At 39.1% G+C, this 25,604-nt stretch overlaps 1 protein-coding gene across 2 annotated transcripts in view; it reads right to left on the bottom strand.

The window, feature by feature from the left end:
* The window catches only part of LOC117291553 (nucleolar pre-ribosomal-associated protein 1-like), a 37,812-nt gene extending 15,245 nt beyond the window's left edge, over positions 1-22,567 (bottom strand). The window contains exons 1-16 of one of the 2 annotated variants that reach the window (XM_033773352.1): positions 22,432-22,567; positions 17,977-18,180; positions 15,991-16,278; positions 14,736-14,832; positions 14,104-14,297; positions 13,156-13,295; positions 11,991-12,186; positions 11,482-11,619; positions 10,531-10,692; positions 9,348-9,492; positions 8,968-9,200; positions 3,925-4,011; positions 2,337-2,550; positions 1,380-1,571; positions 587-792; positions 227-421 (exon numbers count right to left, since the gene is read on the bottom strand). In XM_033773352.1, the coding sequence (XP_033629243.1) occupies positions 227-421; positions 587-792; positions 1,380-1,571; positions 2,337-2,550; positions 3,925-4,011; positions 8,968-9,200; positions 9,348-9,492; positions 10,531-10,692; positions 11,482-11,619; positions 11,991-12,186; positions 13,156-13,295; positions 14,104-14,297; positions 14,736-14,832; positions 15,991-16,278; positions 17,977-18,180; positions 22,432-22,440 (2,700 nt within the window). In that variant the 5' untranslated portion in view covers positions 22,441-22,567. The remainder of the gene's footprint in view (positions 1-226; positions 422-586; positions 793-1,379; positions 1,572-2,336; positions 2,551-3,924; positions 4,012-8,967; positions 9,201-9,347; positions 9,493-10,530; positions 10,693-11,481; positions 11,620-11,990; positions 12,187-13,155; positions 13,296-14,103; positions 14,298-14,735; positions 14,833-15,990; positions 16,279-17,976; positions 18,181-22,431) is intronic. The other variant, XM_033773353.1, reaches the window with a different exon arrangement.
* Positions 22,568-25,604: the final 3,037 nt, after the last annotated feature.

Raw genomic sequence — 25,604 nt, 5'->3', positions numbered from 1 at the left:
CATATCTAAAAGGAGTGGTAGTGCATGATGTCAGCAGTGTTTGCACTACATGAATCATGAATCATAGTCTAATAGAATAAATAACAGAAAAATGCACATTTCCAAATTGATGACCAGTAATCAAAACAGATTCATCAGTATTTAGGTTTGAACACTCCACCGGTGTCTATCCCATGAATTGGAAATTAACAACATGACATAAAGCTTTTAGTCAATAAATACGCACCTTGGTCTGCTTCTCTTGCAGTGTATTAACATACATCAGCAACTGCCTTGTCATGAGTAATACTTCAGGTTTGTCACACTGTAAAAGTATCTTGAAGTCACCGGGTCCAAGTTCAGCACCTTGTACGATGGAATCACGTAAACAACTTCTCCAATCCTTTGATTTATCTTCTGAAGTCTCATCTGAAGAACACTTCTAGTGCAAATCAGTAATAAAGAAAATATTCTTACACACAAGAATGAAAAGTAAGCTCAACAACTTCTTACATATTTGAACTGAGAAAATTATTGTGAAAAATGTAGAAAATAAGAAGTTTAAAAAAATGGTAGCTTTCTAGTTAATTCTTTGTAGTGTACTTACCTGATCTACATGTAAGTCATCCAGGTAGTGCTGGGAAGGCAACCACAGTGAGCAGTATTGTAGGACTTGTTGCCAACATACCTGCGCCTTGATATTACTACCTTCAGCCTCAGTGTATTGATGCAGTAGATAACAAACTGACTCGGGAGACTCTTGCCAGTCTATGATACTCAGGATTACTTGGGATATGTATTGACTGAATAATCCTGCAAGAGTAATGTTTATAAAAATTCTTGTTCAATCCAATGCATCAAATTTATCAAGGGGAAAACTGTAAAATTAAACCTTTTGAGTGAACGAAGAGAAATTTACTAGAACATAATATGAACCTGCAACCTCCAGATGTATGTGCTGGTGCTTAACCAACTGAGCTAACACTAATGTTGGCGACCTCCCTTTTTGTTTTCATTATCTTTGGCCAGGGGTGCCAGTCAGAAGCAATTCAACATTAAACTTTCCATGTAGCCAGGGATCACACCCATGTTTAAGATACAACCCAGGAAGCAGCAGCCAGGGGATCACCTTAAGGGGATGCAATTGTTTATATCAGATATCAAACAATAAACCACAAGGGAAACTTACAGGGTAAGTTTTAAATGATGTGGGGTTTGATTCTGTGTCCGAGAGTATGCAATAGTGATTTGTGTTGAGTACTCCGTCCACTACTACATTGTACATGTATATGCATTTTGTAATGATGTTTTAAGTTTTTACAGTATATGGAAATAAATGTGAATTGAATTGAATTGAATTGAGTAGTCACCTACTTCCATAATGTAAACAATTTACTTACTTTGGTCTTGCCCTTTCAACTGAGTGAAAACCTCAAGGGCTGAGGGTAAAACAGCACTGCATGGTTGTGGTTTGACAGGTAATTCTTCACTCAAATGCTCATCCTTAACGAACCACTTATCATCAAAAGTGCAAGACATTGCTTGGATTAAAACATTGGGCTGTGCAGACAGATGGTGGCTCACAGATTTATCTATAAGGTAAAAAACAAATAATAAATAAATTCTTACCAAGTAACAAAAATAATGAATAGATTGTCCTTCCTTCTAGCACTAAGAGAGGTCCCATACAGACATATACGATCTTTCAAGCACTCAGTTGTGGGGACTGACCATTGTTGGTCTATAATTCACCTTTCTGAAGAACTTGTGGGGACTGAGTTGAACATAGAAAATCATTGTGGGAAACTTTGCTTCATTGTGCAAATAACTCCACAGCTGTGGTCCCCTGTTTGATTGTGTTTATACCTACCCACACACACCCAAGTTTGTACACGCCTGCAACCGTGGACTTCCTATTGTCCCTCTTTTGTTTATACTCTAACTCTTTTCCAACAGCTCCCATTGGTTGTGTATACGTTTTCCAAACTGTGGACCCTATTGTCCGTTTTTCTTATAGGTTCATGGTTTGAATGTGTATACCTACTCACACACACACACACAACAATAGGTACCATATAGCAAATTATAAAAAAGATTATGACTTTAACTTCTGCCATTTAACAACTTAAATGTGACGATTTCTAGAGGCTCACGCCAAGTCACACTGCAGCGAAAATGAAAACGATCACAACGCAAAGAGAACACATACTACTGGTTGAATGCGCGTGTGCGTATTCTGCGTGGAGCAATTCAACCAATAGAATGTGTTCTCATTGCGATGTGATCGTTATCTATTTGTTATTGCTGCAGTGCGACTCGGCCTTAACTCCTCTATGATGAAGTGCTGGTTTACTAACCTGTGGTGTCCTTCTGAACTAGTGTGTGAGCCCAGTTCATAGCCTCAATCACCTTGTCATTGAATGGGTGAGGGTTTCTGATGACCTGTGTCAGTGATTTGTAAAATATGCCGACGATGTGCGCACTCTCATTCTGCTCTAGTGTAGCTAGCTTATCAAGCCACAAAGTAATTTCCCATTCAGCCTGATCAAACAACCCCGTCTCCTTGATAAACTGGGGGGAAATGACAAAAAGTTCAACTACACCTGAAAATATTCCATTCAAACTCGATTTGTTTTCATGTTTGTGGCAATACTAATGGTACAGCATAATGGTAAATTACTTGAGCGGAATTTGAACCAGCGACCTCTGAATTCACTCAACCAACTGCACTATCTAACCCTATGTTGGCGATCACTTTGTTACGATGATCCAGGGTTCGAAATTAGCGGTCACCCGGTTGCCAAATGCGAGTGAAAATAGCGGCGGGCGAGTGAAAACACTTTCTCACTAGCCCGCCGGGCGAGTCAAATAATTATTTCTTTTCACATATAAATGAGTGTTCAGTGGCAAAATCCCACAGAAAACTTTTACTAAAGCTTTTAAACTAGTAAGTTTGATAATTCTAGATACTTGCTAGATTTAATTTTGCAGTGATCGGGACCGGAATTGCTGTCGTTCGTTTCAGAAAACACGTACAATCAATTGAAAACACGTACAATCAATTGAAAACACGATGCACAAACCACATTGTGCCGAGTATCCTTACAGTACACGGTCACCAACTTGTCCATGCAGTATGCACAGCACATACACAACACACACAGTCGTCCAAAGTGCATTCTGACCAACACTCTGCACGCTGTGATTGGCCGTTGATGGCTGTTGATAATTCCAATTTTTTTGTGGGGTTTTTTTTTTTGCTTTGAAAATTTTGGGCGATCGAGAATTTTGGTTGACTCGCCTGACGGGCGATTGAAAAAAAAGTTAAGGGAAACCCCTGTATCCCTTTGCTGCCCCTTCCCAGGTTGGTATCGTAAACTTGGGTGTTATCCCTGTCTGCATGACAGCCAACAGTTATACATGGCTTCTGACTGTCACACAAACAAAGATATTGATCAAAGAGGGAGACGGTTCATTGGTTCAAATCATACTTTAATTCAACCCCAAAATATCAAAAATTTACACATTCAGTTTCCCTGTGAAAATATATAGTCAATTTACAATAAACCTGAACAATTTGGGCATCATTGATTCCTCTTTTCTAAACAGAGTGATAAAAAAAACATTGATTATAAAATGAGCTGAATATTTGGGGTGACCTGCCCATTTACTAGAGATGTTAAATCTACATCAGCAGCCAATGTGTGTTTTAAAATGTACCCCTGCCCCCCCCCCCCAAGTCCTTAAGGCTGTACAATTGGGTGGTATTCAAACGCACGACCTTTGCCATTCTAAAGGAAAAGTCTTACCACTTGACCACCATAAGCCAGACAGTTTGAATCCTCTACAACATTTTTAGTTGGGCAATAACAGTTCCAATATCTCTAGTAAACAGTGCTTAACCCACATCAGCCTTTGGCTAAAACACAAACGGATCAAACATACCTTGTTTAGCAGTTTAACTTTGAGTGCTGGCGTTGATGTTAACTGCTTCAGCAACAGCATAACTGTTGATCCACTCTCACCTTTGACCTACAAGAAAGTGTGGACACATACATGTGAGGCTGTATCAAAGATCAATTATTAGACTAAATAAATACTTCTATCTCTCTTCTAGGCAATCGGGCTGGCATCCCACATCGAGGAAACAATGTGGATTGGGATCACACTGGTTTTCCTCCCACAGCTTAAACTGAAACTTTGTTCCTCATCTCCTTGGGGATCTTGGCTAGTATATTGTTTAAGTTCACTTCACTGAGAGTTATTGCTGTACAACTAGAGTTAGTCAAAATAAATCAATATAATACATCTCTACATACATGAAACTGGAACCAACAGCTACAACTAGATTTCACACAAAAAATAGGCTTAATCAATAAAGACAATCAGTTGTGCATAATAATAACAATAATAAGACTTGTAATGCGCACATATCCACCCTGCTGGGTGTTCAAGGCGCAGTAAAACCAAAAACAAAACAAAAAAACAAAAACACAACACAAAGAAAAACAGAAACAACAAAATTAGTCATTGAAAACCTGTGACATAAGATAAGTTTTGAGAAGAGACTTGAACTTTGCGGTACAAACACAAGATCGAAGATTAAGTGGTAGAGAGTTCCAGATGCGTTGCGCGGCTGAAGAAAAGGACCTGTCACCCCATGAGTGTCAAGACTTGGGTTCAATGAGGAGAAGCATGGAACTTGATCGAAGATTCCTTGATGGAGTGTAAACTTGAAGCAATTCAGAAATATAGTGGGGAGCCTTGCCATTAAGAGCTTTGTGGACAATGAGCATCAGCTTGAAGATGATTCGTTGAGCGATAGGGAGCCAGTGTAGTTGTTTCAGAATGGGGGTGATAGCACAGGATTTTCTAGACAGTGTCACAATGCGGGCAGCAGTATTTTGGAGCCGTTGAAGTCGGGAAATCTGGTTGTTAGGAAGACTGTAGAGAAGAGCATTGCCGTTGTCAAGACGAGAAGTAACAAATGCGTGAATGACCTTTTCACTTTTGTCCAAGTACTTGCGAATCTTACCTATATTCCTGATGTGATATGATGGTAAACGAACAATGTTGTTGATGTGTATGAATAAAAAATAACCCCTAAGTTCCGAGCTTTCAGCGAGGGAGCTATCCGAGCATCACCGATGGAGATGTATGGTACTGAAACCTTAGTTAACTGTTGACGTGACCCAAATAAAAGGAACTCTGTCTTATCATCATTTAACTTCAGGAAGTTTTGTTGTGTCCAACATCGAATCTCTTGGATGCATTTCTCAAGTCTTGCAATAGATGCATTGGCGTTTTCTTGAGAAGATTTAAACGTGATGTATAGCTGAGTGTCGTCTGCGTACACATGGTAATTCAGATTAAATTTAAGGATGATGTCACGAATCGGTAAAGTGTACAGCGTAAACCACTGCGGGCCGAGTACCGACCCCTGTGGCACAGAGTAGTTCAAAACAACAGGGTCGGATATCGCAGTGCCAATACATACATGCTGAGTTCTATTGTGGAGATACGATTTGCACCATGCTAGGGCTGTGTCCTCTATGCCAAGGTGATTCTGGAGCCGAGAGAGAAGGATGTTATGATCAACAGTGTCAAAAGCAGCACTCAAGTCTAGCAGGACTAGTGCTGTAAGGTTACCATTGTCCATAGAAGAGAGAATATCGTTGCTCACATGGACTAGTGCAGCCTCGGTCCCATGGAAAGGCTTGTATGCTGACTGGAACACGTCGGACAGGTTGAAAGTATGAATGCGATCAGAAATACGTGATGACACTACTCGTTCGATGACTTTTCCAAGTTTGCAACCGGTCTGTAGTTTTTGAATATCTCCTTGTCCAGGTTTGGTTTCTTGATGAGCGGCCTGATGTAGGAAACTTTGAGGCTTTCGGGGAAACAACCGGAACTGAGAGATTCATTTACAAGCTTAGTGATGTAGGGTACAAATATATCAATGTTTTGCTTTATCATGGATGTTGATACTGGATCCAGCTCACAGGATTTTGAAGGATATTTCATAATAACCCTTTGAATTTCAGCAACAGTGGCAGGCTCAAACACAGATAGTCTACACTCTGGTTGAAGATGTGGCAATGTCTGCGGCACGTTGTAAGGGACTGATGAAAATGATGAGCGGATGTCTGAAATCTTGGTGACAAAGAATTTCTGGAACTCATTTGCTAAGTCCTGGTCATTGTAGGTGGATGGAAGGACAGGGATTTTGGGTTTGAGCAACAACTTACCAATTATCTTGAAGAGCTTCTTTTGATCTCCTGAGGATTCTTGTACTTGAGATGAATAATGGATGATCTTTGCCTGGTTGATCAAATTCCTAACTACTTTACATTGGTTGCGATGTTCTTGTCGTTGTATTGCCAATTTGCCATTCTCCGCCACTTCCGCTCCAGTTGACGACAGATCTTTCTCGCTGTACGAATATCGTCATTGAACCAGGAGACTTCAGTTCGGACCTTGACTGATCTCGTTTTCCAAGGTGCGTATTTATCCAAGATTTCACTGACTGTACTCTCATATTGGCTGACATAGGAATCCAAGCAGTCATGATCAACTTCTAGATTTGCTAAATGAGTGCCTATGTCGCGGAACACTTCGGGAGGATTCACATGTTTCCATTGTCGGCTCTTTATAGTGACGGTTGGGACTTTGGGCTTGCACAGACTCAAGTTACACATGACTGCATAATGGTCAGATAATCCAGGTAGAATAACAAAGTTTGAGACAATTGGTGGGGAGATTTCACGAGTTATGACAAGGTCCAGGCAATGACCGAGACGATGAGTTGGCTCCTTGATATGCTGGGTAAGACCAAAAGCTTGAAGTAGATGCTTAAACTGGTTTGCATTGGTGTTGTGGACGTCATCAACATGAATGTTAAAATCACCGGTGATGATGATTTCCGATGGATGAAGCAGATATTCCAAAATAAAATTCTCAAACTCCCTTAGAAAACTTGAGAAAGTCACATGTTGGCCGTTTGAATCCCTTTCAGGTCTGTATACAATGACAAGGCGAACAGATTTAGAGTTTCCGGAAACATCAGCATGAAGAGATTCAAAAGTTGTGTACTTGCGGCATTACTTTTCACAGAGACAGATAGAGTAGATCTGTACAGTATTGCAACTCCTCCACCAGTCTTGTGAGGTCTTGGGATGTGATGAAAGTAGTAGCCAGCAGGGGTACACTGACGACATGTTAAGTTGTCGTCTGGTCTCAGCCATGTTTCTGAAACGGCAACAAGGTCCAGATCTTTTTGCAGAACAAAATCAGCAAAATCGTCATACTTGTTACAGATGGACTGTGTGTTTAGAGCACAAAGGCTGAGTTGAGATTTGGCTGTAGTCACTGGTACTGGAACAGAAGGGAGTGTAACTTCGGGTACAGGGGGTTTATGAACAGTTCTATGGCGACCAGCTTTTTTACCACGATGTGTAGGTCGGTAAACAGTGCTGGGATTTACAAAAAGGCCAAGGTTCTGTAATGATAATATACAGGAAGGCAGCAGAGTTGTAGCACGTGTGGATGGGGCATAGCGGAGACTGAGAAGCTTGTTCCGTGAGTAGGAATTTGCATCTGTGTATCAAAATGTATGGGGATAAAAATGTTCTATAACATGACAGTGCACTATTCATGATTAAGCATAGGCGATATCGATTTATTTTATTCACGATATATCGCCGACAATATATCGCCGACAATATATCGCGATATTCGATATAATCGCGATTAATGAAATTTGACATCATCAGTCTTAAAACTCCAAGTGAAAGTTGTAGAAGAGACAGTCCTAGCATAAGAGAGGTGTTCTAATGACCTATTCTTCTGGTTTTACTCCAAACCTATGGGGTGCAAGATGTCTCAGCTAGCAAATACATCGCAATATTTAATTGATATATCGCGATATATCGCGATATATCGCGATATATCGATATTTCGATTAAAACCAAATCCATCCGATATCGAAATCGTGTCCAAATTAATACCGCGATATTCGATAATATCGTGATATCGCCCAAGCTTATTCATGATTAGTTGATTTTTTGAAGAGGGGGTCGATTTCACAGAAGGCTGGCTTAATTGTGTATCACTCCTTATTACTATCAAAGTGTAATTTCAAAATACAAATCAATGAGTAGTCAATATTTCCATAGTGATTGTATTTTTTGACATCACATTTTGCTTACCAATTAAATTATGGTGCAAAGTAAAGATCAATCTTAACTCTTTGTGAAACTGGCCCTGGGGTTGATTTCACAAAGAGGTAAGACTAGTCTTATCTCGAGTTAGGACCAGTTACTCATCTCAACTTAGGACATAGCCTTCTAGTCCTATGTTAGGTCTATCCTTGTGAAATCAACCCAAGGTCTCAAAGATTAATACCAATACAGTAGGCAGAATATATTGATGAGTCAGTGCAAAAACTTATAAATCTTTAACAAGTAAAATAGGTCGTAACTCACATAAAACAGGATGGATGTACATGTATACACATAACATGTATGGAAAGAGATACAACAATTTTTCACAGAGAGGTTCTGTGTGAGATTTGACATTCTTACACTGTTGTACATGGGAAGTTATGATACAAATTATGACTCCCTTGATGATCCCTTGAGCGTTCTATTGGAGCTGCTGGAAGTACCTAGGTCATCATATCATACCTTTAGCACTCAACGCAGTCAATATTTAGATTTAGTTTCTCAAAAAATAATTTTAAAAAACTAAAAACTACAAATCATATCAAGATGTTTGTTTGACATGTTCCACTCATGGAGGTATACATGTACTTTAAAAAGGAAAAATTAACATAATACTGTTACATAAATGTACACAGTACACAGTACAAGGTACAAGGTACGTGTTACATTGTAAAAATGAGTTAGCGTAAATCACTTGTGTGTGATATGAGCACATAAGATGCTACAAAAAAACAGAAAAGCAGATTAATATCAAACAATGTACCTCTTTAAAGCCCCTGAGTTTTCCTTCAGGAAAGCCAAGTAACATCTTGATGGCTCTCTCCTCAATATCTGGCTGTAAAGTTGCCTCAGTATGTTTGAGTATGTGTGGTAAGTGGCTGAAATCATATGAAGTCTGAGCAAAGGAGGATGGGATAGTCTGCTGATACGCACTTAAGATATCAAACAGTAGTAACAAAACGTTGTCTCTCTTTGGTAGTTGTGGTAAATCACTGGCTGGATAGTGAGAAATACAAAAAACATCATGGATCAAAGCAAATATATATTTTACTATATACATGTATTAACAAATCCGCTTTCAACATTGTATTAACAAATCCGCTTTCAACATTGATAAATAATGATGTGCAGAGAGAAGTTTACCTGCAACAGACTGCTTAGCCTCCTTTCCAGACAGTGCTTCTTCACTGTCCTGTTTCTTCACGTTGTTGTCACTTCCATCTCCATCTACTGGATGATCCAACAGCTTGTTCAGCAGGCCAATATAAGTATCCACCTCTGGCAAGGCCTAGATTGGACAATTTGGTAATTTAAAACAAAAACAATCTTAGAATGTGTACGGTAAGGATTATGTAGTCTAGATTCACAGACTTTTTATCAACGAAACTCATAATATGTGATGTCAGTAAATGACACACAAACAAAGTTATTACACACCTTTTTAAAGACTTACATGTACAGTACATCTTCACAATTTGGCAGAAACATCTGCAAAAATCTGTTCAACCCAAAACTATGTCACATATAGGGATTATACTCAGAAGCAATTTGCTACAGACACCATTACTGAGATTTCAGTCAAAGCTTAAAGCTGGGTTTATTGTCAGTCAAAAAGATTCATAAAACATATTATTTGGCAAGGAGCCGGATGCCAAACACAGGGCAAACCGACTAAACATACACACAACCACCTGCACGTGGACAAACAAAACATACATAAAATACAACTTTTCACATTTAAAATGGACGCCTTCACCCATCCAACCAACACAAATTGTCTGAGTGTAATAGCCTTCAAACAGCATTTACATTGTAAATAGCGCCTACCTATAATGTAAAGAATTATGCATTGTACAAAATGTTCAAGACAGTCAATATTCAATTTGGTTTTACCCATATACATGGACACAGATGTGTGTTAGCACTGTATTACTGAGTACTTTCCTAAGTTCTATGACAAATATCACAGGCATATACACTCAGGTGGGATTCAAACCCACGACTATTACAAGATTGCCCAGTAGGTAGAGGCAGTTTGAATCCTGTGTTTTTGCAGCAGGTACTGCAAACAATTGAATAGATGCTAAATTTGCATCGGGATAAAGAATATTTAATTTTAAAATCAACTTGATATATGTAACAAGGGTTGGGTTGTCTTCACCTTGAATGACATTTCACTTTGTCAAAGAAAGGCTCGATTTTGTCGTGGGGTGTTCCAAATCGCCATCAAAATAAAACATCAAATTGACCATTACCATGTACATGTGAAAAGTTCTACTTTTGAACGTTGACCAAAAAGTGTTGTTAATTAGACAGTAACTGGTACCTTCATGAGAGCCTGTTGATATTGTGTAATCACACTTTGGATAGGTTCCACTGTTTCTGCAGACATCTTGGATTCCCTTAACCACTGTATAACACCCTGACCTCTTGTCAGTATTAACCTGATGACTTGAAGAATGTGGTAGCTGACTGATAGGTTGCTATGCTGCAAATATCCAATGGTTTCAATGGAAAGATAAACCTTAAGTTAAATTGACAATGCAGGCAAGAATTAATGTTCTCACAAAGGTTAAATATAAGAGCAACAAAGACCAAGGAAACAAATACCCTTAACAACCAAATGTTTTTTTTTAAAACAAGATAGACGCAAGGAGTTTGGGGTATTAACGTTTGAGATCTGTATGATGTCATGTTGACTACATGTATGTGACTAGGTCAAGTATATATTTTTAAAAGTCATACCTGAAGAACCACAATAATGATGACTTACAAGTGCATGTATAAGTCAGTAGTGACCCCATTTCCCTAATACTTCCAGCCCAAACTGGAATTTGGGATTCATGTTTAAAAAAAATGTTATCTTCAAGGATCAGCAAGAGCATTCTAGACAAGCTTGGAAAGGCAATAATCTTAACAAGTTATAAGACAAAAAAACACTATGGGTTTGGTAAATCCAGGGATTCCAGAGATTTTCAGTATTTTGTATTTATATAAAAAATATAAAAAATATTATTACCTTTATTCAGGTATGTAATTTTCTTGTTTTTTCCTGTTACTGTATATCATTATGGCAGCTACAAAATGGGACAAATTTCACATAAAAATACAGAGATTTTTGTTACCTTTCCAGCGGTACAATACAAAGTATTTCTGTCAATGATTACATTTATTTTATTAATTATTCCAGATGTGCGAATAAACAATAAGTGTATATGCAGGCGCTTAGGCACCTAAATAAACTTTTAGGTGGATATGGGTTAATAATAGCACATACTTTGACAGCCTGTGAAAGTAGCACCGGTGTGAGGACAGTTGGTACTGTGTTGACCATTGCTATGAGTACTGTATAGCTGGTACATAACATATTGGCTTGCTGCAAGGCAGTAGAAATAACGACCTGGCCAGAAAGAATCTGAAAGTGAACAAAAACAAAAACAATTAACTTATGACTTCATTTCAAAATAATTTCCATGCCCAACATTTGCCAAAGGCCAGTCCAGAAACATTTGGCATGTATAAATGTCAGAGTTGATTTGAAACAAAAGGTATTGAAAAAAAAAGCGTTGCGTCTAAAAGGGATCTTTGATTTGAAACAAAAGTATTGCACAAACCTTGGCATTAAAGCGGATCTTTACTTTGAAACAGTAAGTAGGCCTATGCACAAAAATTGGCAATAGAAAAAGTGTTCTACAAAACCTTGGCAACTTAAATGTATCTTTGATTAGAAACAAAAAGTATTGCAGAAAACCTTTGGCAACTCAAAATGATCTTTGATTTGATTACCTTTTCCAGGAGGTTGATATTTGCAAACCAAGATGGAAGTGGCATGGGCTGGAATGAGTACTTGCATGAGGTCAAATACGGGTTCAATAGGTCAGGGCAGGTTCGGAGAATGTTCACAACCAAATCCTGAATTAGCATATCTTCATTAGCACGATGTAAACTTAACAGAAACTTGAGGAGGATTGGGTTGCAGTTTCTGCAAAAGAAAAGATTGAGACAAAATAAATAAATATTATCTTCCAGTACGCGCTAATCCACCAATCAGATAAAAAGCTATAGCCTACTCTGTGAGTGTCAATGCGTCACGCGCCACATACGGATAGTGCATGTTGTTCGTAGTGAAATAAATTTCTGAAATGTTCCACTTTGCACGTTGCAAGTGTGATGCTCGTCATAATTTTTTTATTACAGCCAACTCTTTGATTGGCAAATTGGCACCCTAAGCATTGCTAAGAAACATAATGCTCCTTTTATCTGTAAACGCTTAGCAAGTCATTCTTAGGAAAAAATTTAAGACAAAAACGAGTCAAGCCAATGACTATAAATATAATACAAAAATTCCAGAATTGCTAATGAAGTTTTTGTTCAAGTTTAGTTGTTTCTTTGTTTCTTTGTTTCTTTACAAATGAGGTTGACTTAAAAATGAGAGTGGAAGATAAATTTGTTATTACACGCACACTCATGGAATACGGAAAAAAAAGCATGTCTGCATCCAAAAACCAACTTGGCCTTTAGCCTCGTTGGTTATGGGACAGGCAAAAGCCCTACACACGTACCCGCATTTTTCCTTATTTCACTCGTGCTTGGGTGATTTATTATAATAAAAGATTTAATAGATGTTAAATTTGCATCAGGGATAAAGAATATTAATTTTTGTTTTTACCCATGCACACCGATGTATATTAGCACTGTATACTCAGTAATCACAGGCATATTACTCGGGTGAGATTTGAACCCATGACCCTTGCAATTCTAAAACAATGTCATACCAACTAGACCGCAGAGATTTTCCCGGTGGCTAGGGGCAGTTTGAATCCTTTGTTTTTGAAGCGGGTACTGCAAATGATATAATTCACTGCTAAACTTGAAAAAGAAAAACACCTTACTTTGAGAATATATGTCTCGAGTCACCCCCAAAAACTTTTTCTAGAGAGTGATTACTTACTTTCCAGAGAGCCCAAGGGTGCCATCATAAAAGTTGATGCCATGTTTAAGATCACATGTGACTTTCATTAGAAATTGGTGACAGAGTTGGCGTACTTCAGGAAACTGGAGAGCTTCTGATGACTGAACCTCAGTATCAAGCTATAAATAGTAAACAACAAAAAACTGATCAGACCCACTAAGTTCTTAGTTAGTATTTTAAATAACTTAAAATTGAAAATTGCACAACAGCCTGTGATCATACTGTCATCTCTTGTGATGAATTCCTGTCAAATAGGTTGCTACAATGTATGGTGATGATTGTACTCAAATTCAGAGAATTCCTGTCAAATAGGTTGCTACAATGTATGGTGATGATTGTACTCAAATTCAGAGAATTCCTGTCAAATAGGTTGCTACAATGTATGGTGATGATTGTACTCAAATTCAGAGAATTCCTGTCAAATAGGTTGCTACAATGTATGGTGATGATTGTACTCAAATTCAGAGAATTCCTGTCAAATAGGTTGCTACAATGTATGGTGATGATTGTACTCAAATTCAGAGAATTCCTGTCAAATAGGTTGCTACAATGTATGGTGATGATTGTACTCAAATTCAGAGAATTCCTGTCAAATAGGTTGCTGCAATGTATGGTGATGATTGTACTCAAATTCAGAGAATTCCTGTCAAATAGGTTGCTACAATGTATGGTGATGATTGTACTCAAATTCAGAGAATTCCTGTCAAATAGGTTGCTACAATGTATGGTGATGATTGTACTCAAATTCAGAGAATTCCTGTCAAATAGGTTGCTGCAATGTATGGTGATGATTGTACTCAAATTCAGAGAATTTAACAACTCTATTTCTTTTATCAGACTTATAAGACAAAAATATGGTTAACTTTTCCTTTCCAAAGACCCAACAACAATCAACTTTTGTAGGGAGCGGTAAAATGAAGCTTATACCTCAGCACCTGTTGGACCTTGCCATCTGTACAGTGCAGCAAACTGCAATAGTGTGTAGTCATTCAGAAGATGAATTTTCTCGGTTTTGCTCACAGTTGGATTGCACACAACATACTGAGATAATGTGATCAAAAGCAGTTGTATGTTGGACACTCGATCAAGTTCCAGTTTTCGGAAGAAGCTCTTGAGAAAATCTACGGAATGAAATGAGACAACTTGTATTATACACACGTGACACTATAAAGATGGTGAAGGTAGTTTTCATCTCCTCCAAGTTAAGTAGAAGTGAAACAATGCTTCAACTATGATGCAGGTTGTATTGAAGTGACACTGCTGTCGATTTCACAAAACCTTCCTAACTTAGACTTATCTTAGGACTTAGGACGAGTCCAAACCCTGCACTGTAGCATGCAGACCTTAAGATTAATCCTAAATTAGATAAGACGAGTCCCAACTCTTTGTGAAATCAACCCCTGGTACCATGGTTATTGCATCTATACCTTCCTATAGAACGTGTCAGATTCTTAAATAACCCCTTTGATATAAGGTCCAATATTTGGTGACATATCAGTTTAACAAACGTGTTATATTGCTTAGTTCCAATGTCTTGGACCATTGCAAAAACTACTGACCTTTATTTGTCAACACTTGCTTTATGACCTTGTTGTCTGCACTGATGAAAAAAGCCATTGCAAAACGAATGCAGCATCCACGAATATCTTCCTGTTCCTGAAAGTAGGAAAGAAATGCCCCAAAACACAATAACACAGTGAAACATTAATTAATCATTTTATTTCGGATTTAGCAAACTGGTGTTTGTTACATGTAATTGAAATAGCATTAAAATTAACTGTTAAATTAAGGTAAAAAAAAGGTTGCAACTTAATTCATTGTACACGAGCCTGTGAATCCGCAGGAACACCATCTACATAGTGTATTATGTCCAAATCTTTATTGTCAAATCTTTTGAGACCGCCAACATAGGGCTAGATAGCTCAGAGCACCAGCACATCTGGAGGAAATTGGTTCAAATCACGCTCTAGTAAACTTGTCTTTCTTCAAAGCAAAAATATTTACAATTTATCCAGTCATGTTTCCCCTGTAATTGTTGCATGCTGTCACAGGGGTCCATGGGTTTTGTACATGAAGGCCTACTACCAAAGTACATGTACATTGTATGTAGGCTTATGTATGTGTATGAAGGAACATATGTATATAGGCCCATGTCAATGTTTTTAGGCCTATGTACTGATGAACATGTATGTAGGCCTATTTCTTCTGTTGACAAGTGTACTCAAAACACTATGCTGGAAGTTGGAAGTTCTCCAGCTGTCGACGAGCTATGGGCTACCACATGAATACTGGGCCCAATTTCATAGCCCTGGGCCCAATTTCATAGAGCAAAAAATTCATTGCTTAGTAAAATCAGATTACTGGCCAAGACTCCACTCAATTGTAATGCTAAGTAAACAACAGCTTAATACTAGTCTTAAGCAATGTATATGGCAGGAAATTTTGGCCAGTAACATGTGTAATATAAGCGAGCTATTTTCGTGCTTCAGCAAATTTTTTGCTTAAGCAGCTCTATGAAATTGGCCCCTGCTCATACCGTAAGCACAGAATTGGCGCTTACGGAAGCAGGGAATTCTGTGCTTGTGGCAAGCGTAATTTACGGGTTAGCGGATAACTTTTGCTTCTGCACGTGCATACTCCACGTTACTAGGCATTCTAAGCTAACAAGGCTAGCGCAGAAATTCAGCGCTTGCACGTTAGCCGAGAATGGTGATCGTAAGCGCAGAATTCGGTGGTAAGCAAAGCCATGAAATTGGGCCCTGATGCATTATATGAGTCTAACCAGTAGCAACGAAAAGAGCAGTTTCAACCAACCTTTGGATTTCTTCTGTTGACAAGTGTCCTCAACACACCATGCTGGAGGTTGAACGATGTTAAAACCTCTCGAGCTGTTGACTGGCTATGGGCTACCATTGCAATCAGGAGATTGAGAGCTGCCATAATGACTGTACTTGGATTACCACCTTGGAGTGCACGATACACTTGACCAATGTACACATTTAAGATCTTTTGTATAACATCCAGAACTGTGGGAATGGCTTCTGGAAGACTCTCTGGAATATACTGTAAAATCTCTGTCAAGGTTTCAAATGACACTCGGATCTGTTCAAGGGTCAAAAACAAATGTTTTGAAATAAGATTAATGTTGTGAAACAAATATTTTGTTAAAATCTAGGAATGTGCAATACATATTAGAGATTGGCTTTCCAGGGTAGCTAAAGCTGTACAGGTAGCTTGTGGTTAATGCTGGGCGAATAGTATTCAGTTAACCGCTGGCCAACTATTTGAAATTAACCGGATATTTGAATATTTTTCCCCGCCACTAGAGGGCGCTATTTATTATTTATTTTTTGCCCCTAGAGGACGCTGTTAATTTGTGGTTGTTCGTTTGTGAATGAGATCTTATTGGCGGATTGATATTAGTTTGAGACAGTGCCGCTCGACTCATTCAAAAAAATTAACCGGATCTAATTTAAAGATGGCAATTTGCTTTTTATTTTGATATTGTTATTGACTCTACGTGAAGGAAAACTTTCATAATCTTTGAACAAAATACGTCAGAAATGGCATTGTTTCAACTCTTTATGGAGGTGATCATAGTTAAATACTTATTTTATGCTGTGTTATGCTGTCTTAATAGAAGTTTCATAAAGGATTCAGACAAAACATTCATATCAGTCGCGGATAACAGGAATCCGGTTTCTTGGTTGTAATTAGAGGACTATAAAGGTATCCCCGCCCCTTGTGGATTTCCGGTTAGGTCAAAAACAGTATTCGCAATTACGGTTAGAAAAAAATATTCGCCATTAACCGGATATAAGTGTTCCTTTTCACATATAAAAGAGGGTACAGTGGCAAAATCCCAAAGAAATCTTTTACTAAAGCTTTTAAAATAGTTGGGTGCAATCAGGATCTGAATAGCTGTCCTTCATTTCGGAAAACACGTACAATCAATTGAAAAACTGATGCACAAACCACATGGTGCAGAGTATCCACACACAGTGGCCCACTAGTCCACGCAGCATGCAGAGCACATGTAACACACATGGTCGACCAAAGTCCATTCTAACCACCATTCTGCACGAACGGAGTAAAAAATTGCTGCACGTTGTGCATTACACCTGCAGATTGTGCACAATGCACAGCCTTGGAGGAATTATAATAATTTAGACAATATTTGCCAACAGAGGGCAGTGCGGGGCAAAGTTCATTGAATTATTTCTTAATGACCGATCGTTGATTTACAAAGATTTTGTGGCAAACAGAGTTCAAAACGTGTTCAAAACAACCAATCCTCAAAACACGAACTCATTAAAATGGTTTTAATTTAGGGCATAAATTAAGAGATAAAATCGTCCAAAAAAGGCAATTCTAAGGACCTCACTTCCATGATTTTTTTTTTTTTTACGTTTCAAAAGTTTGTGTATCAATACATTGGGGCTAGTGAAAAAGCCTGCGGGCGATCGAGAATTCTGGGTGACCCGCTTGCGGGTCTTTGGTAATGCAGCAGCAAGGCACATATTTCGGCGTCTGCGTGTCTCAAAACAGACGCTTTGTTTGTTTCAAAATTTGTATCCTCCAATCAAAATGGAAAAAAGATCTACTTGGATGTTATATAAAACAATAACAAATGTTTTTCATTTGTGCAATAGTGCAAATATTTTCATTCGTTGAAAGATAAATATTCCATTCAACTCGGCTCCGCCTCGTTGAATAGAACATTCCATCTTTCAACCCATGAACATATTCGCACCATTGTACCCATAAACATTCAATATTTGTATAATAACCAATACGCACATCCTTTAGCGAGGTTTCTTCCTGACATAGCAATTCCAGAATCTGTGGCCATTTCTGTACTAGCTTAAGACATCTCTCCATCATATCGACTTCCTCCGGTACATGGTGTTCCTCCCAACTTGGTTCCTCCCCATCTAAATCATTTTCCTCAGAATTCTTGCCAGCATGATTTGGTGATAATGATGTTTCCATCAGGATAGGAGCCTTGTACAGAAAAGATACAACATCATGGTTTTAAAAGGGCATTACAAAGTACGATTGCAATAACATCACATGACAATACTGTCCATGACTAAACTGTAAGTTTAGAATCACTTGTCATGAGTCACTTGTTTAAATCACTAATACAGTAATTAGAATACTTAAACCAGGTCACTAAGATGGCAGAATCACAAATTGATTAAACCAAATGCTGTAAATAAGTGTTGGAAATGACAAAAAAATAAATTTAGTTTAAAATGTTCTGTATAATAAGTGTAATTGTGCAGTTTTAAAAAAAATGTTGGATTACTGCTGATTTTGGTTTTATCATCAGTTCTGTTTTTTCTTTTTCTTTTTTGTGCACACCTTTATTCCGATAAAATTCAGAGCTGTTTCAGTCATTCTACTAATTCCAAGACTATACTTTCGTGACTTCAGTTGTAGCATTTGATTGATGTTCAGACAACTCGTCCATCGGACAACTTGACCGTTTGGATAGCTTGACGGTTGAGACAGCTCGACCGTTCGGACAACTCGACAGACGTTTTTATCAACTGTCAGACAACTTGACTTAGGACCAAGACAAGTCGCCGGATGGCCGTGGCGGGGGCGCCTCAGCACGTGGAGGGCACAGGGCCGGGAAGGGGGGTGGTAGGGTAGGGTTAGGGTTAGGTTAAGGTTGGGATTAGGGTTAGGGTGTGGATTTATAGGAAATTTGTGTAAACATGACGGTAACGGAGGTCCGTTCAACCATGGACTTGTCTTGGCCATCCGTCAAGTTGTCTCAAATTCAAGTTGTCTGAACTGTCGAGTTGTCCGACGGACGAGTTGTCTGACATCCATTTGATCGTACCATTAATTATTTGTGGATAAGGGAACCAGACTAATAATGAGACCATGTGTGCAACAAATACGCATGTACCATGGCTGCACAGCACGGCGGATAACATGAGTGATGTTAACCGGTGTACAACTTGATCGATCCCACCGTCGGTCGATTTCCAGCTTTTAGTACGAAACAGCCACGGGTTTGAGGGATCAGTGAAGAATGGTTTCTTTTTGGACTGTTCATCTACTTATTAAACTATGCACACTCTGTTGTTAAAATGTTTGAGGATGATAGTAGGACAGGGCCATCCATGCCATATGTGAGCTGAGTTGTGCAATGGTTCTCTGCTGTGCCACGAGGGTTTTCCAGACCTTCCAGTTTTCCTCCCTCAGGAAAAATCAAACACTTTCGATCTTTGGCTGTGTTCCGTGGTCATATTATTATGGGTTGATGTGGCTGGCAGCCAAGGGCGCCCTTGCATGCCTGCTTCTCGAACACGTTGTAGCCGCGTCCTTCGCAATTCAGCTCTCAGCTGCGAGCATGGACTCCATGCTCATGGTCTCCATGGAGGTAGTATGATTAGCCCCCAAATTATTGTTATTAATAAGGGAATAAAAGGGTAGCGACAAGTTCTTACACGACCGTTTAAAGCCGGCAGGGTCGAGTTGCCATGTGATAAAGGTCGTAGCCAAAGGCGAGGGCCTTTATCCATGATAGCGTACGGCAACGACCCTGCAAGGTTTTAAACGGACGTTTAAGAAAGAGTCACTACTCTTTAATTCCCATTCATAAATGCCCTATATTGTTAAAAAACATTACAATAATACAATTGCAGACACTTTGAAAATTCGAGGTTTTAAATATTTTTTTCAAAAACTTTGTGAAGGAAGAGTCTGTTTCGCGTGGGTTGTGTGTACGCACGCGCGCTTAGAAATAGATTATGCGCGCGCTTAGAAGTAGGTTACGCGCTGTTACTAAAAGCTATGAATTGCGTTCCGCGTGATTCTGATAAACACTAGTCATTATCAACCATTTATAAACACCCCCACTTGATGCGCTCTCCACCAATAGGAGTAGAGAAACTGTCTGGAGTATTTATTAATAATTATTATAAAATTGTAACCAGCTGACCTCAAGCTGCGGTCATTGATTACTTACTTGGAAGTATTTTAAGTTGTTTGTTAATGCCACTCCCGTAAATTAAATACTAGGCTAAGTTGCGGTGAGTGTAGAAATTGAATGTGTTGGATAAGTGTAGAAATGGAATGTGTTGGATAATAAATCCACTGGGAGAACATTCTTCTAATTGGAAAAGTAAATTCCTGAGCACGAGAACCTAATAGACACAAACATTTGGAAATGACTTGACGTCATAGCTGAAATACCAGCAGACGATTAACAATTTGTGTACTCCCTTTTCTGGAATTTGAGATTCATTCCTGCATTTGCCGTCAAGACGAGAGGTCGACTGTAGGGAACAGTTATGTTTCCGTTTCCTTAGTTTGTTAAGTTAGCCATGTGCGTTTTATGAGTTGCGACTTCTGGGGACTGAGTTTAAATAAATGCACCTACCACCTGTAACAGTATGGTGTTCAAGCGATAAATTGGTGAGTTAAAGTGTAGAAAATAATTATTGTAACAAACCTTCAGAAACGCTGCAATGAAAATACAACGTGTAATGTTCAATTGCCGTAAATTTGTTAATATTAGAATTTCCAAATAGTGGAAATGCTAGAGAAATACGGCATTATTTGTTTCACATGTTTAAGATTGCATCTAGTTAGCACTGAACATATTCTTTTGTGCATTTATTAAGTAAATTCAAATTCATGACCCGCTTGTAGGATTTGTATCGAATACCAGTCAAGCTATTTCCAGTTACAAATGATGTAGGCCATACCTGTAATTTCTAGAACATTAGAAGACTTCAGATAAATATTTATTCGGCAAATCACTATTTTCCATGTTCCACATTTTCCACAAACTTCACAATATTATCAGAATGTTTGGCATATATTTTTGTCTTCAGTTAAAATGCCGACCACCGTGACGTGAAGCTCATATAGACAAGGTTATTCCACCAACGTTACGACACTGTTATTTATTGAAGGTACGGAATATTTAACTATCAGTATGTGGAGAGTTTTATGTAAACTATAAGTTATAATGAGGCAACTTGTGGTCCTAGAAATCCTCGTGCATGTACTAGATTTATGATGTTTGGAATTGCAGTTAATACTTCCGTACACGTATTGGTTTGCTAAGAAATAGTTGACTCCCATTTAAAGTATCTATAGGCCCTAGTTGTACGGATTATAACTGTTTGATTGTAATGCAGTGATCTTCGTGGTCAAAAGATCGTTAATATTAGACAAAGACGAAGATTTAATATTCCGCTGAACCAGTTGTAGTTAAGGTTTTTGTTATTAATCAGTAATAATGTTTTCTCTATAATTATTGTGTTTTACAGACTGCCCCTATTATCTGGTAGCCTTAAGAATCAGGTTTAAACTATACATGAGTCAAATTAGTGTAACAAAATGTTATTTGTTGTTCTAAGAAATAAAACAATATTTGATCATAATAGATGTTAAATTTGCATCGGGGATAAAGAATATTAATTTTGGTTTTTACCCATACACCGATGTGTGTTAGCACTGTATACTCAGGTGGGATTCGAACCCACGACCCTTGCAATTCTAGAGCAGTGTCTTACCAACTAGACTACCGAGGTTGCCCGGCAGCTAGAGGCAGTTCGAATCCTATGTTTTGGCAGCGGGTACCGCAACGATATAATAGATGTTAAATTTGCATCGGGGATAAAGAATATTAATTTTGGTTTTTACCCATACACCGATGTGTGTTAGCACTGTATATTTGATCAGACCTGCATAAAATTGTTCCAAGGCCTTTCCTTAAACTCTCCCTGGTTACACATGGCGTAGTCGGCAGGGTCTGATCATTAAAAAAATAAAATAAAAAAAAAACAAGTACAATATAAACCTAACTAAATAAGGCTACCTACAACTAGGGTCACAGATGGGCCTGGTGGGATAACTTTCCGTATGGCGCCACCACTTTTTCACTCATTTTTACAAAAAGGTAAATATCAATCAGGTAAATTAGATACTATATTATTTTATTGCGAATGAAAAAGTGGTGGCGCCATACGGAAACTTTTCCGGCATGGTGGGCTAGGGCCCTTGTGCCTTACGCCTTATAGGCTTAGGGGAGGTAGGGGTAGGGCCAAGAAAGAATACGGAGTGGATTGGACCTGAGCTGAGTGATTGGTATTGACATTGTCATTGAGTGACAATAATAATATTGTGTGTGGAGGTAGAAATAGACAAACCACGAACAATTTACGTTATGAAGAGAACAATTATATAGATAGAACCAATAATTGAACCAATAGTCATACGTACCTCCAACATGTCAAAGAACAACCGACGTTTGTACGTGCGAAATGTAAATAATCATCGGTGCAACCCTCGTGTTGTGTGTAACTACTACTTGTGCATGTGGTCCAACTAGCAGAGTTGTCCATGCATTTTTCGACGAAGCGCGCCCTCAAAAGGTGAACTTTTAGACTGGGTAGACTTCAGACTACACATCTGACGTCACACTCGAGGTATCCTTGCGGATAAAGAGGGGACCAGTTGGTTCAAGTCGGGTTTCGTGCTAAACTAAGGCCGTGTCCGAAACGGCGACTTCGGCTACAGCTACGGCTAGATCGCGCGCGTCTGCCTATTCTTCAACACTGGCAGACGCGCTGATCTAGACGTAGCTGTAGCCGAAGTCGCCGTTTCGGACACGGCCTATGTCAATGGCAGTACTAGTCTTGGTGCAATACGTTCTAAAAACCATACACCCAACACTACACACGTCACGACTATTCCGCCATGAGAGGGCGTCCTCTGGAAGCCGCGAAATCCGTCAGCAAAACAGCGATGTGTTAAGTTTCTTTCTATGTAAGTATGCACAGTGAACGGCGGAGCGGGGCGTTCGTGATACTCTTCCTTGCTCTATGGTATAACGATCAACAACGTTTTGCACTAAGACTGTGGCAGTAGCTTTTCGAGTGCGCCTTTTGTCAAGTAATTGCCAATTAGTCGGGGAGCTTTTGACCAAAAATTAAGTCCCGTAGAAAATAAATGATTAGAACATGCCACCTAGAGTGCGTTTTGGCGACCCCAACCAAAAACTGTTTCGGTTGTTGGTCGTTGGTTCTGCTGTTCGGAATGAACGATAATCGAGTTGTGAGCTCGGTTACCGTATTGGTTATGACGTCAGAAACAGTATTTGGTTGGGGTCATTACCAAAACGCACTCCTAGCTAGATACCTAAATAAGGCTCGCAGGAACAAGAAAAACCATGTCGGCAACCTGTCAGATGTGGCAGAGGGCGGCCATCTTTGATTTAAAAATGGACGCCATTTAAAGTTGAGAAAATAGAATTAGCTGTTGCAAACAACTTACCAACCAAATGGACCGAGAGTATAAATGCAAAAAATAGTTAATGGCCTGACGTTTCGACCCTAGCAGAGTCTTTCTCGAAGGCTAAATGACAACACAACAAACATGAACAGGTAACTAAGTGAAACATAAGCAGTGAAGTGGAAATACATGAATGGGGTTAGAAAGCATACATAAAAAAGCAGGGGGTAAACAATGAATAGGGGGACAAAAAAGGGGGGGTGAAGGGAAGGGGCTGGCTTGACCACAAGCAAGAATATGGAAACACAAAGGACAACATCAAGGGTGGTGAGGTTGGGTAAAAAGTAATTTATATTAGTGAATGAGGCTCACTTGAATAGTGAATGTTGTCACTTTCCGCCCCTCACTTCCTCCCATTCGTAAAATAACCAGTTCTAACCATCATATTCTTCACACATCAGATCGACTTCAACGTGCTGTGCAGGAAGAACCCATAGTTGCCTACAGACGCCCACCAAGTCTCAGGGATCTCATTGTCCGAGCAGAAGTCCCTCCCATTAATGATGATGTTAATCCCCCTCTACCACAGGGAACTTTTAGGTGTTCCAACATCTCCAAATGCATCGTCTGTAGACAACACATCAGGGAATCGGACTCCTTCACCAGTAACACCGGCGGTACCACCCATAAGACAAGGGGTCATGTCACCTGCACCACCACTAATCTCATTTATCTCATATCTTGCAGAGTCTGTGGTGTTCAATATATAGGTGAAACAAGAACTACACTCAAGAGGCGTTTCTACGGCCACAGATCTACAGTCAAGACCCAAAAGCTAGATACACCTGTAGGTCATCACTTCAATCTTCCTAATCACTCCATTTCTGACATGATCTTACAGGGCATAGAGGCACTAGGCAACCACAGAGAGACTGTGCGTTTGAGTAGGGAGAAACTCTGGATTAGACGCCTCCAGACCATTCAACCCCATGGTCTGAACATCCAAGAAGGAAACGACTAATAAACCTTTTGTTTTGCCGTCTCCTTTTTGTCCCCATAGCCTTTTAGCCTGAGCCTCATTCACTAATATAAATTACTTGTTACCCAACCTCACCACCCTTGATGTTGTCCTTTGTGTTTCCATATTCTTGCTTGTGGTCAAGCCAGCCCCCTTCCCTTCACCCCCCCCCCTTTTTTGTCCCCCTATTCATTGTTTACCTCCTGCTTTTTTCTGTATGCTTTCTAACCCCATTCATGTATTTCCACTTCACTGCTTATGTTTCACTTAGTTACCTAGGTGCGGATAGGAGTAATAGTGAATGTCACGTGAAGTAAGTTAACTTAGTTACCTTTTCATGTTTGTTGTGTTGTCATTTAGCCTTCGAGAAAGACTCTGCTAGGGTCGAAACGTCAGGCCATTAACTACTTTTTGCCATTTAAAGTTATATTTTTTTTAAACTTTGGCTGTGAATGTCGTCAGATCATGAACTTTGTTGCTAAAAATACATTAGCAATGTTAAAACTAAAGCAATAAAGGGTACAACTGAAGTGTTTCAGATGGTGGCCATCTTGAAAATTCAAAATGGCCCCCTTTTTATTATGTTTTTCTTCAAATTTGGTAATGATTGTAAAATCCTGTTTTTGGTGACTAAAGTAAAAACATTCGCAATGACTTTAAGGCTATACAAGCTAGCATTAATATAATTAATATATATATATGAGTTAAACAATCATCTGGTTAAGGCGGCCATCAGAAACCTTGGTGTTGGTTTCTATACAAATGTCTGCAGGTTCAATGAACCCATTAAGAACAATATATTGGATCATTTGGTTTAGCTGCCAATTTAAATGTGCTTGTTTGACAATATCTGACACAATGTGGCCAGACCTGGTACAGGTTTGACATCAAGATTTAATGACCTGGCCTACCTTGGCCCAGATGTAATATTAATTGACCCTGTATGGGCAGACCTGGTACAGATCCTTGTCATTTGATTGGTGGAACTTACTTCACGTGACATTCACTATTACTCCTATCCGCACCTGCGATCAAAAAGACCTTGTCGCCCATGGGGAATAGCATTTCCCATTCAACAGTTAGGATCATCCTTGTTCCCAATGTTTTTGAGCCGCTGCTAAAACAAAGGAGCACCTGTGCAAAA

The sequence above is a fragment of the Asterias rubens genome, chromosome 6 (genome assembly GCF_902459465.1).
Source record: "Asterias rubens chromosome 6, eAstRub1.3, whole genome shotgun sequence".
In the NCBI taxonomy this organism is placed as follows: Eukaryota; Metazoa; Echinodermata; class Asteroidea; order Forcipulatida; family Asteriidae; genus Asterias; species Asterias rubens.
The sequence above is the reverse complement of the archived record's forward strand: the minus strand, read 5'-3'. Positions and strand labels throughout refer to the sequence as shown.